This window comes from Sus scrofa, chromosome 18 (genome assembly GCF_000003025.6).
Source record: "Sus scrofa isolate TJ Tabasco breed Duroc chromosome 18, Sscrofa11.1, whole genome shotgun sequence".
Lineage (NCBI taxonomy): Eukaryota > Metazoa > Chordata > Mammalia > Artiodactyla > Suidae > Sus > Sus scrofa.
The window spans coordinates 45,640,179-45,659,936 of NC_010460.4; the positions used below are offsets into that span (position 1 = coordinate 45,640,179).

The following is a 19,758-nucleotide window of genomic DNA, read 5'->3' on the forward strand; positions in this document are numbered from 1 at the left end:
ACTTTTCAGGCGTTTAAAATCCCTTTGCCTTCAGAAAAGAAAAACAAAGTCAAAAGATAATGCCTATCAAAGATATGTTGTTTGCATGTTTTCCCTTCGTGTTCCATGAGCCCCTTATCCAAGTCATTATGTCATATGTGTTAAATGTTTTGACATTTCAACTGCTTTGATAGAGGTAGGTGCTCAAAAGTATTCTTATCAATTTGTTATTTTCTTTCTCATTTTTTCTTCTGGTTATAGCAATTTTAGGCTTTCTATTCAATATCTGTTCTTCCCTCCTCTGATTCCTTCCCTTTCAAAAACTTTCTGTGGACACGCAGAAACCCATAGTTATCATTCTTAACTCCCATTTAATGATGCTCTTGAAAAAGTAGCTGTATAACTTGGAGGTTAGTTATTTATATTTCTGTGGAAGCAGTATATTAAATCTTGAAAGCCTATACTTTTTATTAAAAGTGGTGATTTTTTTTTGTTCCATGAATAGAAAAAAGTTTATAGATTTGTTATTAAAAGCAAATTGGGACTTTCCATATGACTTACAGGCAACCTTTAATATTTTTTCCATAACAATGGAAGAACAGGTTTGGCTTAGACAATTCGAATCAAAGCGTAATCCCAAATCTTGTCCATTTAATCTTCTCCACATCCAAATATTTTGACTAGGATTAACAGCAAGAATAGTCTTGATTTATGTTTTTCCTTTAGGCAGGCAAGAAAGTGAAAGGAATTACAATCCCCCCCCCCATTTGTTTAATCTCCCTTTGAGTACTGGAGTGTTTGTGGTTTGCAGTCAGATATTCTCATTCACTTGTTTTAGGACAACATATTTAAAAAGGAAAACTGTAAGAAGATGTTAGTTTCTTTTTATTATGCTAGAAAATGAAACCAATGTTGAAAGAAAAAAAATGGTGGTTGTCAGTATGTACTCTGAGAAATCAAAACCAAACCAAACAAACAATTAACAGAGTGGCTGTATGGTTTCTGCAGAGTGACCCTGAGAGTTTATTCACGTGGTGGTCTTGATTAGAAACGTTGCATTTCCCCCTATTGGGGATTTCTAGGACATTTTTTAAAACCTTCACACATAATTGATAATCTCTTTAAGGACACTAGGTGAAGAATAGAGCTCATTTGAGATAGAGGGAGAATTTTTTCAATGCTAAGAATAGTATGGTTTGATTTCCACCTTTCCAAAGTTATATTTATAAGTTGGTCAACATTTTGGTCTTATTTTTCTTATGAGAATCATTTGTGATATCTCTAGTGTCCCATAACTTCTTTCTTGGGCATTGGTTGAGTATGTAAAGGGAAGAGTGCCACCTACTGAGTCACCAATAGTCACCTAATTCTTTAGCACCTGGATTTTCCTATACAGCAAGAATGAGCAGTCCCATTTTGGCAGGAGTAACTAATGAATTTAATGCTGATATGAGAACACTTGATCTTGTAATGAAATCAGTTCATGACACCTCTAAGATTTTTCTCTTTCAGAACTAGGAATACATGTTTGTAAGTCAAGGGACCAGAAATTTATAGCTTCTTGTTTATGGGCAGATAACACAGATGAATTAAGATGCAGTTGTAGGGAAAGTATTTGTCTGTGTTAAGCATATAGTGTCCTTTTTCTTGGGAGGGGAGCTTTGGTCCACCTGTTTTTTTCATGGCTTTCCTTTGAAAGTATTTTCATCTCAGATTGCTAAATAAGGCTCTTGATAATATGCTAGTGTACACAATTTTATAGTTAATCCAAATTATCACTAGTCTTTTAAAAAAGAAATCTAAATAAAAGAGAAAAATACAAAAAAATTCTAAATGAGTTTAGCTCTATGTTATCAGCACTAAAGTATTACTAGAAAGAAGAGAGAAACAACTGAATAGGAAAAACCTCTGGTGATTTGAAACAGTTCAATTGTGTCTCATAAATTCAAGATTAAGTGTCATATATGGGTGATAAAAGTGGCACAGGCTAGTTTTTATATACTCATTATTCACTTAGTTTGTCTTTTTCAATTAAAGCCAAGTCTATCTTTTTCATTCCACTGAGTTTACATTTCTTTTTCAATCACATAGTGAGCATATTGCAATAGATGCTACCTAACAGGGAATGTAGTGTAAATCTTAGACTGAGGTTTTATTCACTGTGGCTCCTTTGAAAATGTGTGGTAAAAAGATTTTGATTATTAGAAGGTGCCATTTATCAAGAGTCATCTTTTAGAGGTGAAAAATGTTCATCTCTATCCTTAGACAGTCCAGTTTTCTATCAAAATAAATCATTTAGCTTCCAAAGCCAATTTTGAAAATGTTGTCAGATGATTAGATTGTAAGATTCAGGTATGTTTTACCTGTCATGTTGTGAGAACTTCCTGTGCTTATTCATGTCTCTTCTTCCATGTTCGAAAAGTTCACAGTTGAGCCATAATCTGTAAAAGTGCTAGGTAATCAAGAGAAAGACATTCATTAGGGCAATCAATAACTTCTCAATTGGCCATTTTCCGACTTGGGCATTTGGCTTAATTGGTCATGTGCCCAGTTTAACTGGTTTTGATGTTTTCACCAGTGGGTCAGAACATACCCTCCTTTAACAGAGAGGGGGAAAAAAAAAGGTATCTTTTTGTTCTCATGCCAACTTAAATTCCAGGCTGTGACCCTTATCATATGAAGTTTAATGACAGCACCTCAGTGAATACAAAGTGAAACCTGGCTCAATTCATAAAGTAGAGGAAGATGTGGAATTAAGTAGTAAAGCCATTTGGGGTGTGGTCTGATTGGTTTTTATACTTATTTTATTGATCTGAGGCTGAGCACATGGTAGTGGATTCAGTCTAATTCTTGTCCCTCTCTCCTGTACAATTCAGACCATCCCAGAGGGTGTGTGTGGGTGTGTGGGTGTGGGCGCGCGCGCGCGCGCGTGCGCACACCTGCCCTCTGCTTGCATGCCTGTCCAGGAAGGTAGTTGGGGGGGGGGCGGATTGAGGAACTAGGCAGGAGATACCAGGCGTTATTTTTGCGACTTGTTTACATCCTCCAGCCTGGCAGTCATATTCCGGACTGTCTGCTAGTGGAGGATGGTGAGGGCAAGTGGTCAGACCTCAGCTTTTTTGAAGAGTAGGAACCTGTGCTATGTATTCAGCTTGGAGAAGCCCGCAGTTTATTTTATCCTTTGCAAGAGTTTAAGAGTTTAAAAACTGTTCTAACCTTGTGTGGTTTCACCTTTTCACTGTGTGATCAGTCTGGAAATTGATAGAAAGCTGTTAGCTTCTGTGTGTGTGTGTGTGTGTGTGTGTTAGATACCTGTCCTAGCCTCTCTGGCTCTCTAGGGGGAGGTGGGTGGAAGTTTTTCTAGAGGGTCCATAGTACAGGAAAAAAAAAAAAAAACCAGGGAAGTTGGAGTACAATTTGGTGATTTGGGTGCACTAATATTTTGCCTCTTAGGGCTTTTGCAGTAGCTGTTGAGAGGTTTCTAACTTAAACTGCCTGTGCATTGCTGAGCCGAGACGCGGCGGTCGTCTTTCAAGTTTGCTTTCAGACTTTAGCGTGTATCTACAGAGCGGCTGTAAATCAGATCGTTTCAGCGGCCTTCTCCCCCAGATCTTTCCAGTTGTACCAGGAGATGAGGTTTAGTCCTGACAGCGTTCAGGTGTAACAGGAGCAAAAATCACCACCACCTTTGTATCTGCTGGGTAACTTTTTCCTTGGTGACGACTTGGGGGCAGAGGCGGACCGATACGGGCCAATGCGGCCAGTGCTGGCGGCGCTGACCTGCGGTCTGCGGGACGAGGGCGGAGCTGGGTCGGGTTAGACCTGGGGCTCAGGGGTGGGTCCCTAAGCCCCTCTCCCGCGGAGCCAAGGTTCCTCTTTTGCGTAACTCACCAGGCCAAGAGGCCAGCGAGGAGGCAGGCAGCCCTTTTCTTGTAATCGAATTACGGGCTGTTCCTCGAATTAGGGCTGTTGTGCGATTTACAGGGGGTCCGAGGTAGTGAAATCTGCATATTAACAGAGGGCCGCGACCCCTAAAAGACGTGGAAGAGGGCTAAGGCGCTGGCCACTTGGCCGTTTGCAGGGCTATTCAGAGCGCAATAAAAAGCTTCAAATCTTTTTTCTAACCGGCCAGAGTGCTGATTCGCCCAGGACTTTTATTACTCGCTTTTGAAATATTACCCTCGCTCTGAGCTACAAAGCCGCAGACCCAGTCCCATTTGTGTGGCGAGGGCGCTGCTCCAAACCAGCGCTCCCTGCTCCCAGCTCCGATGACGCGAACCCTGGAGCTTCAGGCTCCGAGTGTGGGTGGCGGAGCCCAGGCATCTCCCCCGGAAGCCCCGGCAACTTCTCAGCACCGGTGCTACTACGTCTTTGCGCCGAGAGAGCGGGTCGGTGCTCTGCGCAGGGCTCAGCCAAGGCCGCGGGCACATCCGTAAGGTCTCCTGTGCCTGGGAGAGGATGATTTCGTTCGATTCCAAAATAAATGGGCACAGTGTGGATTTTGAGAAATAACCCGGATTTCAAAAGCTTGAAAACCCACCGATTCTGTGGGCACCAACAAACTAAGGTTATTGCAGGGGCGGAAAAACCCCAGCAAAAATAGATTCTAGGCTTCCCTCATCTCCTTTGTGAAATAATTTTTAAAAGTCAGTGTTTATTAAATCTTTTTGTTGGCTTAAACTCCTTTTCTGGAGTAAGCTTAGAAATAGATACTGAAGACTACTCTAAAAACACAGGATTTCTCTCTTACTAAATCTCTGAATCTCCTCCCTCTCAGAAAACACAACACAGATTCTTCCTGCAGTCTCACGCTCTTTCAACAAGTATTTCCTCATAAAATAGCATAGTGCAATAATTTAAACAATTGGGGGGGAGGACTGTTAAGAAACACCGTATAGAGCATTATAGCTTTTTGCTTTCTGATTTTTTTTTAAAAAAATAGACCTGAAAAGACCTTTTAAGGAAATAACTCTTGGGCTGTAATTCGTTCTGTTATTGCTTCCGGAGATAGAAAATAGATCCTGTTTGTTTAAACTTAGATTGTGTAATGAAAATGTAAAATAGGCAATTAAATACTCATGTGGACGAGGGAATTAAAGACGAACACTGAGGAAAGTAACATTAAGCAAACTGTGTACCAGTCATTATTGCCAGTGATTCTCCCAAGCATTGAGTCGGTTGCAAGAAGAAAGCAGCCGCAGAGGTGCTACTCCTCTTAGCCTACTTTCTTCCTGGATGTGTTGGAGCCTTCTCAGAGAAGCCAGTGATCTTTCCATTTCAGCTAATATCTGAATGTCCAGAGGTTGCTTACTCCTCTGGGTACAAAATTTAGAGTTTAGACAAGCGCGCTTTTGAAAATGTTTCGTTATTTTGAGCTCATTTTGGAAGTCTGGGTCCAGTTTGCACTGGTGCTGGACTATTATGTCTCTGTGTCCCTCTCTTCAAACTATGGACTGCTCAAGGAAAGAGAAGCTGTGACATCTTGCTTTTGCTTCATTTTGACACTTACTTTAAACATTAGTCATTAATGGACTTCAAACCAGAAAGATGCTTTAAAAAGTTATTCCAAGACTAAATTTTAATTCTTTTACTTGTCATATTGATTTAGTGACAAGTCACCTTTACACATTTATTATGAATGTATAGAATAACAGCTTAATCAACTTTGCTCATTGGATCAAGGTACTTTTGTAATCAAGAACTTAAAGTCTATTACAACATTCTATCTCAAATATTAGGTTTTAAATTGCTAATTATGAATACAGTTGAAAGGCTATTTGTTTTATTGCTTTGAATTAATTAAATGTGATATTATATGTTTTGATACCATATTTTTATCAGTGTGAGTTAGGAGACAAATTAGTTAAAGTGAAACATATACACATCTCTTCAGTATGAAATATAGATAGTTTATAGTCATACCTACTGAAAAAATTAACTGTGTCCTCTATATTAGATATCCTAAAGTGAGGTATGAAATTCTGAATATAAAGTCATGTGGTATTTCATGAACAATAACAGTGGGGCTATTATAAAAATAAAACCGGTAAGGATTTGGTGGAATTGTATGCTAGAGAGAATTAGAAAGCACAATAATTTAGAATTTTACTGGATTAACAAAAAAAGAGGCTATATGAAAATGTTATGTAAGGCCATAGACATCTTATCTCTTGCTTCCTATATTTTAAAGTGGTGGATAAATCTGTTTTCCTTTACTTAAAGAAATATTTCCAGGTAGTAATGCTGAGGCAGAAAGCAAGGACACACAAAAACCACACAACTGATTGTCTTTTTTATTTGAGAACAGCTGGCCAGAGTAGATGGGGCAGATAGGAAAGAAGAGGGCTTGATTTGGGAATCTTGGCTAGAAAAAGGGATTTAGTTTTTCCCTTTAAAGCATTAAACACTGCATGTACCTGAAAATTGATTACACTGGGAAAAACATGCCTTTGCCAGAGACGTTAACTTATATTTATATAATATTGTGAATGATTCGTTCATATAGGAACTTACAGAATACTATAAAATGATAGTAACACATGCATGAAAGCTCCATGCTTGCTTTTATGTGGGAGAATTTGTTTATGGGGCACCATAGTTTATTAAAACTTGTGTGCTTCTTCCTGGTTTAATGATGCCAAACATCCAAATAGCATTTGCTGTGCTAAGCATAAGTAGAGCATACAAATTTTATTAGTTAAGTGGTGAACAGATTTGTCCAACTTAGTATTTGAAGCATACTTCAACTGTGATGCTTTGGATTGATAAATAACTGTAACAAATTGTACAGATATTAACACTTATGGGTAGAAACAATCATTATCCTATTTGTCTTCACAAAAAATGATTCTTTCCTATAATTTGTATCATTTTTCTTCTATTTCATGGTTTAGATGTTGAAACATTTGTGGCAGATATCCTGAAAGGGGAAAATTTATCCAAGAAAGCAAAGGAAAAGAGAGATTCCCTTATTAAGAAGCTAAAAGATGTGAAATCTATGTAAGTCACTTACTTGCCTTTTATTTCTAATTTCTTACTTAGAAGAATTTTTGTAATTAACATTTTAATGAAGGATTGATGATCATAGAATTAAAAATTTTATATTCTAACTTAACTGGCATGATATATTTTAAAGGACAACCTATATTTCTACTACAATAGTTTTTAAAAACAGGCATGCTTATCATAATACCTTTTTTTTGGTGAAGGCTCTTGATTATGTATTTTTCTAAGCATTCTAGCAAAATCCAACTGTGATTTTGATTATTTGAGGATGCATTTGGTTTAAATGATAAGACATTGCTAGGTTGAGAATGTTAACACAAATATGGAAAATACCTTCAGATACCAAAATGAATAAATGAATGAATAATGAATGTCATATGTTGTAGGTATTAAAAGAGATATTCTGATTTACCGCTGTAACTTAGGTCTTTAAAAATGCCTTTATTATAAATCCATAAGCCTTTTGAAATTATCATTTCAGGATAGGAAGTAGTTTTTTCTCTAAATGTATATTTGTAATATAGATTTTAAAACACATCTGAATTATTGCACTAATTAGATCTTGTTTTGCTTTGTCAACTCTTAAAATATAATATTCTTGTTTTATGTTGCAGCTACCTTCAGGAATTTCAAGACAAAGGTAAATTTTCAAGTTTCATTAAACTTGACATTTTTTTCTCTTCCAGAGATTTTCAGTAGGAAAATCTAACACATCCAGAAATTTGATAGTTTGAATCAAAATTTAAATTTCCATGTTGGATACTTACTTTCAAGATGAGAGTGCTAGCTCCCCCTGCTGAGAATAAAATTAAAAAGCATATCCAGAAAGCCATAGGAAGTTTCTACTACTGCATCTTCAGTTCTGTAAGGGCAACTCAGTATGGCCCTTACTTCCATGATGCTAATTCATAGGTCATGACCTGAAGCCTGTGGATGCTGGTATGAGGGTCACAACATGAGGTCAGTTAACCTATGTGGAGCGAGGCTCTGGCTTTGGATGAAACAGTATGGCATCTTCTAACGGGTTAGCAGAGACCACAGAGTAATTCCTATCTCTGCCAACTGATAAGTGAGAGAGTAATGACAGTTTCAATAAACCAAGTACTTAACCAGATAAACCTAAAATCAAACAGTTAACAGGAAACCACAGTTTCTTTTCACATTAAGTCATCAAGATCGTTGTGATTGGAGGAAATGAGAAGAGATTTTTTTCCGTATTAAGTTTTTTAACACTGAATTAAAGGGAAGAGCAGGAAACTCCTCCTCTCCACAGATACTCACTTCTTTCTATTCTACAAAGAATCCTAAACTGTGAGTTTAATCATGTTGTATTTTGCTTAGTCAAATATAGAAATAATGAATGTATGCATTTTAATTATGTTAACTTGTATACGGTGCAGTCTTTATAGGGAATATTAGATATCAAATTCTGCCTCTTTTCTTAAAAGGCATATTTTATTCGAGTGCTTATTTATTAGATTCTCATTGTGGCTTAATTATTTGTACATTAAATGTTTTTAAGCTAAGAAAATATGATAGTATAAAGTCATTGTAGAATTGCGTATGCTTCAGTAATAGGGTAGGAGGTTTCCCTTTGGTATTCTGGTTTAGGACTTGTTCAGGTGTGTGGATATTAAAATTACATTACTGAGAGACATTCTTTGTCTCTAAAGAGAATGAAGGTTTATATAGTATTCGATAGAAATTGAAAAATGAGCCTAGAATAGGAGTTCAAATAACACAGAATTCAGAGATTTCCCATAATCATTTTCCTCTGAATAAGTCATTTGTAGTTCAATACTGCTGTATTGAGTTAAGTAATCACCAAGAGTGCCTGCTCAAAAGTAAGCCTGTGGATAAATTAGATGTATACCTTGGAGAAATATGAGAAGCTGAGTAATTTTATGCCATTCTCCCCTCAAAGTATAATTCAGCTTTGTTCCAAAAAGGCTATTTCTATCGTTTGTTAGAAATAGTAAAGGGAAGTTGGTACAGGCTTCATAGTTAAATAAGAAGAGGTTCAAGATACATCTTTTTTAAAAAGAGGAGTTTGTTAACAGTCAGATCTCTACATTGAATCACTTCATTTCCTCTAAGTAATATTTTGAGAGTGCTGCTTTTCTTTTTTTCTTACGTTTTCTTCTTGGGGTTTTTGGATTGTCTTCATCTAAGGAGACCTGGGCAGAATCCCTTAGGGCTGTTTCCTCTCTCTGTCTCTCTCAGATCCATATGGGATCGCAGTGAAATGAACAGAGGCTAGTTTCCTTCTTTTTACCTTTATGCTGCTATTTGTTTCACATACTTTTTTTTACATGATGGTTAAGTACCACTTTAGTATCATTATTGGGAGAAAAGAGGACCAGTAAGAGAGTTCTTAAATAAAATGAATTAGTCTGTGTTAATTCATTCCTAATAAGCGAGTTATTAGTTTCTCTAATGTCCACAGATGTCTATCATGCTTCCTTACTGTCCTCTCATGTCTCCTGCTATAGCCTTTACATACTGGACATACAGAATAACCATCTAACCTTAGTTTTTTTTATACTTAGTTGCAATATAGCCTAGTACTGGAAAGTATACTCCTAAATATAGGCTTCATGCACTAGAATTATTCTCATTTTGGAATTGAGTAGTTATGATTATTTTAGAATTTGTTCTCTGTCACGTAAGAAGGCCATAGCTCTTTTCAGTGTGACTTGAAGTAAGTATTTTTTGTGATGAAAATCTATTACTACTTGAGTAAAGACTGTTATCAACTGAGTATAGAATAGAATTTTCTAATGTATATTAGGCAATATGATATAGAAGTTTTACTTGCATTAGTATCTTGCCCTTATATTAGGCTTGTGTTACTCCAGCGGTGATTTACATATTACTATTTTCTTTATAGAATAATTAAGATAACGCGAACCTACCTATGGATGACACGTAATCAGTGATCAGTAAATACTATGTTATATATAGTCTCAGATTCAACTTCATTTATCAAGAGGATTTAGTAAATCTTGATTTGTAATTCAGTTTTCAAATAATTTTGAAGAAATCAGCAGTTATTAAAAGAAGGCATGTACATTAACATTAAACAAATATTTCGAGAGAATATTTTTCAACCTTGTAAAATATTGGTGTCTACAGCTTTAAAAATGTGAATATATTGCTTTCAATTCCCTTTAGATATCATCACTAGAAAACTCTTATTCTCTCCTTTAAAATATTTTACCTCTAAATGAAAAATATTTAATAGCTTTTATCCTTAAGACTCCATTGCTATTGTTAAATGTGAGTCGTTTTACTTAGAAAGCAATTTCCTTTGACCTCATTGGTGTTATTCAGTTTATTAATGGACTAAACTCCTTTTTTGAATGTCATGGCTGTTCGGTAAGAAGGGACCCATTTTAGTTTGTTCTGATAGAAACCTTGAGAACAGCAGAAAAGTCAGACGTCTGGATGATGTTTAATTTCCTTTCCTGTCCCCTTCCTAACACAGTATATGTTCTGTTGAAAGTTAGCTCCCCAGTGAAATCTGAGCAAATAACTTGCAGCTCTCCCACCCCCACCCTCCATCTCTGGCCTTGTACAAATGTGCTAAGCCTGTTTGAGATTATGGGGCCTATGGTAGTAGAAATATATATATCAAAGGTAGTGCTTGAGAAATAGTATCTTTCCTTTAAAACTCTGCCTCATATTTGCACGCTATAAATTAGCCCTTCTATGGCAGAAGAGTTATGTGGAGAATCTTATTTATGGTGACCCAAATCTCTTAAAGTCTTAAGAATTAAACTACAGATTCCCTTAAGAAATGGCAAGTTAAATGCTTAATTCTGTCTATTTAGCTGTATTTTACTGCTTGAAAAGCTCATTTGGACAAATGAACTGAGTAGAATATTAGAAATTAATATTTTTTCACTCAAGTAATTTCCCCACTAAGTTTGTCTTTCATGCTCTATAAAGAGGGAATGGTTATCATCTAAATTTTGAGGTGTATTATTTAGTTTAATGTTTACCTGATTGCACTTAAAGTAGGACTGTATTTGCTAAAACAAGCAGTCGATTGGTTAAATCACCTTCAGTGGTGATAGAGATCACGACTATTCAGTTGCCTTTGGGCTTTATCTCTGGTGTTTAGGAAGATGTTAATTGACCATGAGCCATATACAGAAGAAGAGATAATAGTGATTCGAACCCAACTACTATAAATTTAAAAATATTCTTCAAAGAAATATGCTGCTGTGGTACGATTAAGCCTTGAATTTGCTGTTATTTAAGTTGCCGGTGAAATTATAGGAAGAGAAGTCTTGGATCATTGTCTTTTAGACTGTTAACTTTGTATCGTTAATTAAACTTTCGAAAGTTGTGGGATAAATCAAATGCTTTTCTAGGGAAACGAGAAACAGTATTAATGAGCAACAACCCCATAATTATCCTTGTGAGTACATAACAGGGACACATTCATGTCTTTTCTTTGCGCAATAACTTTTACAAAGAAGTATTTTTAAACTGATCATTAATTTTATGACCATAGAAATGAGATGCAAAATTTATGCTGTTGTCATTGGCACAGGCTCAAGGCACCACTGACATTATGTGTGATTGTAATAGAATGGCTGCCAACTAATGATTCTGTAGACGTTTCATTTGAGCATGCTTTTCTTTGAGATGTCTGATTAGGCTGTAATGCTTTCAATTATGTCTGTAAATTGTATTGGATACATTTACCTGATGCCCATTGTTGCTTTGGAGTTCAGTTTTCTATTACATAAACACAAGTTGAACATTTTCCTTTTAATTTATCAAAGTCTTTGCAGGTATAGCTACAAATACTCAGCCCCTGGGGAGAAAAAATGCTTTGCACTTCTCAACAGCGACCCCTGTGTTCAATTAAAGCTCCTTATACTATCGCAGCTCTTTAAGGCATGGCAAAAAGAATAAAAGGGGGGGGGGAGGGATGGATCATCACTTGAACAACAGTAAAATGAAGAAAACCCTTTTGAAAAATGATGTATTTTTTTCAAATTAATGCAAGTTAAAAGGAAATAACCCTCTACGGATACCACAGAAATTCTTATTCTTTACTTTCTGAGATTATTCAAGAGAAGCTTAAAAAGAGGAGGGGGGGGGGGCAGTAAGAAATGAGACCAGTAGCAGGACCTAATTTATTTTGTCTTAGATAAATAGTAATATCACGGTAATTAAAAGAAAAACAATGTTTGAAATGAACTGTAGTTCTTAGAATGGGTAAATTGAAGACAATTTCACTTTACTCTCTAATCCAGAAAGTATTTTTTTTCAACCTATTTTTCCCCAAACCCCAGTGTCTCCCCAAATGTCAGTGACTAATTTGTATAGAATACCCCATCTCATATTTAATATTATTGAATTTGTAGCTATAGTAATGATCTTTTTGCTGTGTGTGTATATATATGAATATATACATGGATATATACACAAAAATGTATATTGGGTAGTATCAAAGAATAATAAATTAATTCTGATTTTCAAATCTTTAAAACAATTAACATTTTTTATTAATCTGTGTGTTTATTTCCACATAGTTTAATAGATATAAGCCTGAGCATCTGATTTTTTTTTCAAAATCCTTTCCTTAGAGTCATTAACTTTATTGTATTTTTATATTCTTAAGAGTGTAATATGCTAAGTGCTAAGTTATGGTGATGCAGTTGAAGCATCCTAATACTTTTTTTTTTCACAGCAGATTTATTTTATGGTTCATGGTTGAAAGATCCTTAGACAATTCATAACAAAAATTCTTACGTTATTAAGAATGTAAAGATACTTCTAGTCGTTAAGAGCAGTTTTTTGTGATTTTTATTGTCATTTCATGTTGAAACATATTTTTACTAGCACTTTATGAGGTTCTCTCTTACTTCATTTTTTTTGGGCTGCATCCAGGGCATGCAGAAGTTCCTAGGTCAGGGATCGAAGGAAGCCACACCGCAGCGGCAACCCTAGCTGCTGCAGTGGCAAGCTGGGTCCTTGACCCACTGCGCCACCAGGGAACTCCTTACCTCATATTTTAAATCAGACCACTCTTCTTTCCGTTAGAGAAATATTACAAGGGCTCACTGAATGTTCCAAGGAGTACTTTGAACACCTCCAAAGACAGAGAAGTTGAAATCCAAAGAATGAGTAGTATTTGCAGCTGTTTCTTGGAATTTTCATTGGGGAAGAAACATCACCATGCGTGGTGCACATAATGATGGAATCACCAAGGATTATAAGATGGTCATCTCTATGTTCCAGTTTTATTGTCTTGATGGGAGATAGTCCTGTCTTTACTTTCAGAGTTGGGATGACAAATGCTGGTGAAATATCAAAATTATAAGAAAATAGATATGAACTTTGATTCTTATTACTTTGACAGTGTTGTCTTAAAAGAGGTTAATTAGGGGTGCTACCCATCAGATGGATGACTGAGGGTACAGTTTCCTTTTGGAGAGCTCAGTAGCTGTAAGCTGGATCTATCCAGCAGCTCGGATCTAAAAGTAATACTGTAAGCACTCTAGGGCTTTTCACCATGTTTTTTGGATAATACTTGAGGTCACTGGTTTTCTTTTGAATTTTTAAGAAGTAACTTGAATTGTTAACAGTTAGATCAATGATATGGTATTATGCATACATTTTTCTTTCTTGAATATGGGTGAAGAATGAGGGCTTCTACATAACCAGGATATAGCAGATGTGTGATTCATTCTTTTAAAAAGTTATTCTAAATGAGTATGTGGAAAAAACCCAAACCACAAGATTTTATCATGGGGATTAAATGACTTCAAACTAACCAATCAACCTAAGGTTTGGGAATCATGTAGAAAACTGGCTAGACTTTTATTTTTAAAAGATGACATTATCACTGAATGAAAAGTTGGAAGTATCTAGTTTGTAAATCACCTTCTTTGAATTTAAAATGTTTATATAAGTTTTAAAGCAGTTTTTCACACAAAGGATTCCTGCTTTTGAAAATGCTACCGAGTATTTTTAATCTGTTCTAATACAATCCTATGATTTTTAATGAAAACATAATATGTTTGTATGGCTTTGAATTATCAATTTCTCATCATCATTTTCCCAATTACTGAGTAGGTAAATGGAATTAACTTGAATTATTTTCTCTGTTGTGCTTTTCATGCTTTTTTGTTGCTGTTATTTTGGTTTTGTTTGTTTTGGATACATAGTATCATTTAACCTGCTTCTACTTCTTTGTATTCATAATTTTGGAACTTATATCCTTTTGTAACAGGAAGAAGTGGTTGTATACTGATGTTCAAAAACCTTTACTGTATCTAAATTTCAGTGGCCATACACTGAAATTAAAATAGCATCTATTTTTACCTAAAAAAGTTTTTTTTTTTCTGATTTTCCATGAAGGTGACTGACTTTAATAGTAAAATTTACCTCTTTGGCAAAGTAACACTTTGAAAGATGGCTAAATTATAGAGGCCTTTTCTCTGACTCTTTTATAGGTGATGCAGAAGATGGAGAAGAATATGATGACCCTTTTGCTGGGCCTCCAGACACTGTTTCATTAGCCTCAGAAAGATATGATAAAGATGATGAAGCCTCTGATGGTATGTGACATTTTCCCATAGTATATACCTCTTGATACTCTTAACTCAAAACAATGTAAAGGTCTTGTCCGAAAGCAGATAAACACAGAGGCTTCCGTTAACTTACCTTTACCAGAACCTTTTAAGGAACAGAAGAGCTCTCTCTAGTGGTTTTCCTAAGTATGTAGTTCCTTCTTTTCCTAGGAAATTTCCTTTACTAGAATTTTTAGGAGAGTGTTTGCATCACTATATGAATATTATTAGTAAGTTTGTTGGTTAATTTAATATTATCATATTCTTGCTTAATTTTATTGTGCTGCTTAATGGCTTATTGTATTATTTAGTTTATAAATAATGAAAATGGTTTTTGATCTCTTTTTTTCCTGAAAACTTCATGCAAAATGAGTTCATAAAATATTAAATTAATTATTCCTACATTACCTTCTCTCATTGAGACAGGTTTTCCTCAAATGCTTCTTTTAATACACATTTTCATTTTTCTGATTGTCACCTGAGATATCCCACATTATAAATAATGCTATAGTTTTTTGTATTAATTGAAATAGTAATAAAGTTGATTATTTATCCCTTAGTAATTTTTAAAACTTGCCAAAGTTATGAAACTTGTGTGCTTTCTCTGTTGTAACTACCCAGTTGAGTGCATCTGAATTATAGAGACCTATAAAGGTGATATATCGTTACAAATTAAGAATGTGTATTGATAAATTAGCCATGCATATTAATTTGTGGCACTCAAAGTTTCCCATAGACGTAGCAATGAATAATGCCTTCTGCCACTCTATGATGATCAAACTGTGCAGTTCCATCTCTAAATACAATTGCTGAATGAAAATATGCTTCCTGCAACAGAGCACTCCACATTTTATGTTATCCAGATTATTCCCTTTGGAAACATAAATTGCTTTTATGAGGTATAAAATTATGTCTATTGCAGAACAGGGATAAGTCGAGTACATGCATAAGTGATAAACATTCTAACCACTGATTCAGAACAGCACAATCTTTTTTTTATATTCAGAACTTTGTACAATGTGTAGCAATAATCATCATATTCACTTCATGTTGAATTTTACATTTTGGCAAACATTTAATTTCTACTTTTAAAAAAGAACGAGTTGCTCTTATAGTCCCTATTTTTTTAAAAGATGCACATTTCTCTTCAGTCACACTGATTATCTGAAACAGAGCATTGCCCATTCTAACCTGAACCTCAAAAGCATTTCTACTAGAAAATGTTTTATAATTGATGAAATAATATTTTCAGGCAAAGCAATGAATTATTATTCGAATTGAACTATCTTCCAGACACATTACAATGATTTGTTTTGCTTCTCTGTAAAATGTTGGTAGATAGAAATGAGTATATTTCTGTGTATACATATACAGAATATTTATACTCCCGAGAATATGTATATATGTATACATTCACAGAGAATATATATTCATGGAATATATATACTCAGGGTTTCTCAAAATAGCATAAATGTTTTGATGTGCAAGGGACCGTATCATGTGCATTCTTAAAAAAATTACAACCTAAGAAATCCAGCAATTAAGTAGCTGTGTGAGCCAGTGATTTGTTAGGAAAGGTGAATTATTTTTATATAGTGCATTTACATGATTATTGTGTTTTCTTTCTTATGAGGAAATAATTTATCACATGTTTGTTTTCTTAACCCAATATACAGGAAAATATTAATAACATGAAAGAGATTTATTGTTAAAATACTATCAATATTTGAATATTATTTAATAAGTTATATAAGTTATATTTATGTGTAACAATACATTTTTTGTTAAATATTATTGCATTTTCATTAGTGTTTATGTAAGCAATTCTTAAGCTGATTGAAAATTTAATTTGTAGTATTATTCATTTTTGGTATATAAGTAATACTGTTTTTGATAATTTTACATTTTCTTCTAAGAAAATTTAATTTCTTCATTTAAATTGATTTTGAAACTACCACTTGGACTTTTAATTTCCACTCTAAAATATCATCTAGTCACATCAGTTTTTCTTCCTGCAACTTATTTACACATGTTCTCTTTCCTTTGCTGAATAAATTTTCCTTCATTGTGTGACCTTAGTCTAGTGATGTATTAATTATAGAATGATAATGCATTTAACAGTAAGTATAACTAACTTAGTACAGGTCACTAAAAGGCCTTTTATGAAATCAGATTGTTGTTTTGTCCTTTTGACTTTTACCTTATGGTAGGCACTAACAAAGTATCTGAGCTTTGATGGATTATAAACTCTAAACATGATATGTATTTTTCATAATGCTAATGTAATTTTCAAGGTACTGAAAAGGTCAAACCTGCACATCTCTGTGTGCATTCTAAGTCTGTCTTTTCCTTTAATATTTCTTTTTCTCTGTTCCTCCGGTTCAAAAGTTCACTCAGTTCCCAAATGGCTACCTAATTTTCCAGTTATTCCCTCAAGCCATATGTGTTTTGGTTTCTTTATGGTTTATTAGGTACTGTAGGAAAGTAGCATAAGTTATATCTTCTAATGAAATTCAAGCACACTTCAGTGATGCTTCGACTTGATTGCTGGTAGCAATTAAATCACAGCCAAGGAGGATAATACATAATCTCACAAGGTCCAGACACCCTATAGAAATTGAAAGAGGATGAAAACAGAAAACAAAAACAAAGTCTCCAAGCCCTGCCAGACACAGTTTCCAGCCTGCCCCCCCCTTTTCTTCTTTTTTTTTTTATTGGCGAACTGCCTGATTGATAGCAAAATCATAACTTGCTGCATGCTAACAGGCAGAGTTCACTTGTAGGTTATTGTGAGCTGATAAGGGGTTAGACGGAGTTGTGATGTTCGCATTGGACCTTGGCACCCCAGATTAATGGGATTTCAATGAGCGACTAGAGTAGCCACAGCTTCGTCAGAGAAACAGATGGAGATTCTATAGTCATGTCTGCTCATTAATACTAGTTGCCTGAAAGGTGTGCTGCTTCTCTATACAAAAGAGTTGATATAATTGATTTTTGAATGGCGCATTGAAGAAAAGTGCCTTATTGATGACTGGAATTGTAACATAGATGGTGACAGATTTTTGTAAACTTGTGGCTTAAAAATACTGTGTTTTGTAATATTTTCTTCTCTCTCTTTAGAAATGTTTGTTATTTTTAAGAGAAAATATTTATAAAATTTATATTTATTATACATATTTATAAATGATCACAGGACTACTGTTTCATTTTGATGTGGTAATATTTATAAAAAATTATATTTACTAGAAATTTCACTTTATTAGCTTTGAGCTCTTTTTTCTGGAAAACTTAAAAACAAATCGTAATGGTTTCTAGACAGTTGTAGATCACTGGTAGAACTTTCATGCTCTTGTATGGCTGGATATATTAAAGTGTTAATAAGGATGGTGCATGTCGGTAATCAGATAAAATGAGAGGTAATGAAATTCAAAAGTTAAAGAAGAGTATCTTTTTCATACATGTTAGGATGTTTGTTTAAGCACTCAGGTGGTAGATGCAGGGTAGCTTTTAGATAATATGACCTGGGTTTCCATTTTTTCTATTCTGAAATCATTTTTCATTCATTTTCGCTGCTTGTGAAAGGAAGCTTCTAACCTTATAGCATTGTGAAAAGTCCCTAAGGTAAGGTGAAAGGATTCAGTGAGCTAGAAGACGTATATTGGCTCTGCCCGTCGATGGTAGGTCAAAGGATCCCAGCGGACGTTTGTTACAAATCTGATTCAGTCCTAGGCCATAATCACTTTGTGGATAAGGATCTGGAACCTCCAGGGTGTGAATATAGGAAGACTGAAGTGAAGCTAAAGATATAAAATAGTCATTTATTGTCCTGATATCTTCCTACCTAAAAATCCCAAGTAACATAGGTTACTGAAAACTGTGGGCATTACAGGGACATAGGTTTATATGAAAAAATACTGGTTTAGGTATAGAACTGTTTTTAAAGTTTAGGATTAAGAAAAAAGGCTGAGCTGTTTGGATCATAATTTAGAATAGTAAATAATATTTTTTCTTTTTGAATGTACTTTTTCTTTAAGAAAATGCAGTATATGAAAATTTGGGTTTATAAAACATATAAATCACTCATTTCAAAGGATTGTTTTAAGAAGAATTATCTCCAGGATACTTATACATAATGAACTCTCTCATAATCCATCTACAGCAAGCTTGGATATAAACCCGCTCATGTACACACACTGATTTAGAGGAAGTGTGTAGAATTTTATACATTACACACCAAACTTTTGAGGAAGATATTTTTTGTGTAAAGTTAGGTATAACACTAAATTAGTTATTGTAAAAGCCAACCAATAGATGGCTTATTTTTCTCTGGGTTCTAGCAGAATATGAAACAGTGTTTAAAACCAGGAAGAACAAGCTTCTTTCAATAACTTACTATTTAGGGTAAATGTTTTCCAACTTTAATATCATGTAGTTTTCGACAATGCAAATCATATTTTTGTATTTTATGCTGAGAATTTAGCTTAGTTTGCAACTTACACATATCTTTGTCTATATATGTTATTGTTGAACTTGTGGGTTTTTTTTAAACTTCTTTTGGTTAATATACCAATTGCTAACTTGTGTTATAGCAGTACAAGAGAAATGATTATTTTAGTCAGAAAGTAATGTGTATAGCGTAGCTTCAAGTACTTTGGTAGAAGCAAGGGATTATAGTTAGGGGAAATGATAAAAAGTGAAAAGCATGTTTTAAAAAATTTTATTGGAGTATTACTGATTCACTTTGCCGTACACCTGAAACTAATACAACATTGCAAGTCAACAATACTCCAATAAAGTGAAAAAAAAAAGAAAACAGGTTTTTAACACTCAAGATACATATTGTGGATTAGAGATATCAAGTACACAAATGTAAAATATTTTTATGATACGAAAGTATATATGAGTAAAATAAAAACACATAGCCATTGAGAATCATCTTTCTAAGTTTTGTGCCATTGAATGGGAAGATGCATTAGTATAAAACAAAATGGGCAAATAAGGCAATAACAAAGTGGGCTAGATGAGAAAGATGGCAAAGATAATAAAACTCAATGTCATAAAAATAATGCATCTTTCACACAGTAAATTAGCAGTTATTTTCACAATTCATGAAGGAAGGAGCAAGATACCTTGACAGTGCAATGGGGAATTCAAAAATGAATAGAACAAAGTTCCTCTT

General features: G+C 34.5%; 1 protein-coding gene across 5 annotated transcripts in view; it reads left to right on the forward strand.

Annotated features, from left to right (window-relative positions):
- Window positions 1-19,758, forward strand: part of SKAP2 (src kinase associated phosphoprotein 2) — a 176,820-nt gene that overhangs the window by 3,250 nt on the left and 153,812 nt on the right. For all 5 annotated transcript variants that reach the window (XR_002340310.1, XR_002340309.1, XR_002340311.1 and 2 more), the window contains exons 2-4: window positions 6,873-6,978; window positions 7,599-7,624; window positions 14,463-14,567. Coding sequence is in view for 1 of the 5 variants with exons in the window: in XM_021078833.1 (XP_020934492.1) it covers window positions 6,873-6,978; window positions 7,599-7,624; window positions 14,463-14,567 (237 nt within the window). In the remaining 4 variants the exon portion in view is untranslated. The remainder of the gene's footprint in view (window positions 1-6,872; window positions 6,979-7,598; window positions 7,625-14,462; window positions 14,568-19,758) is intronic.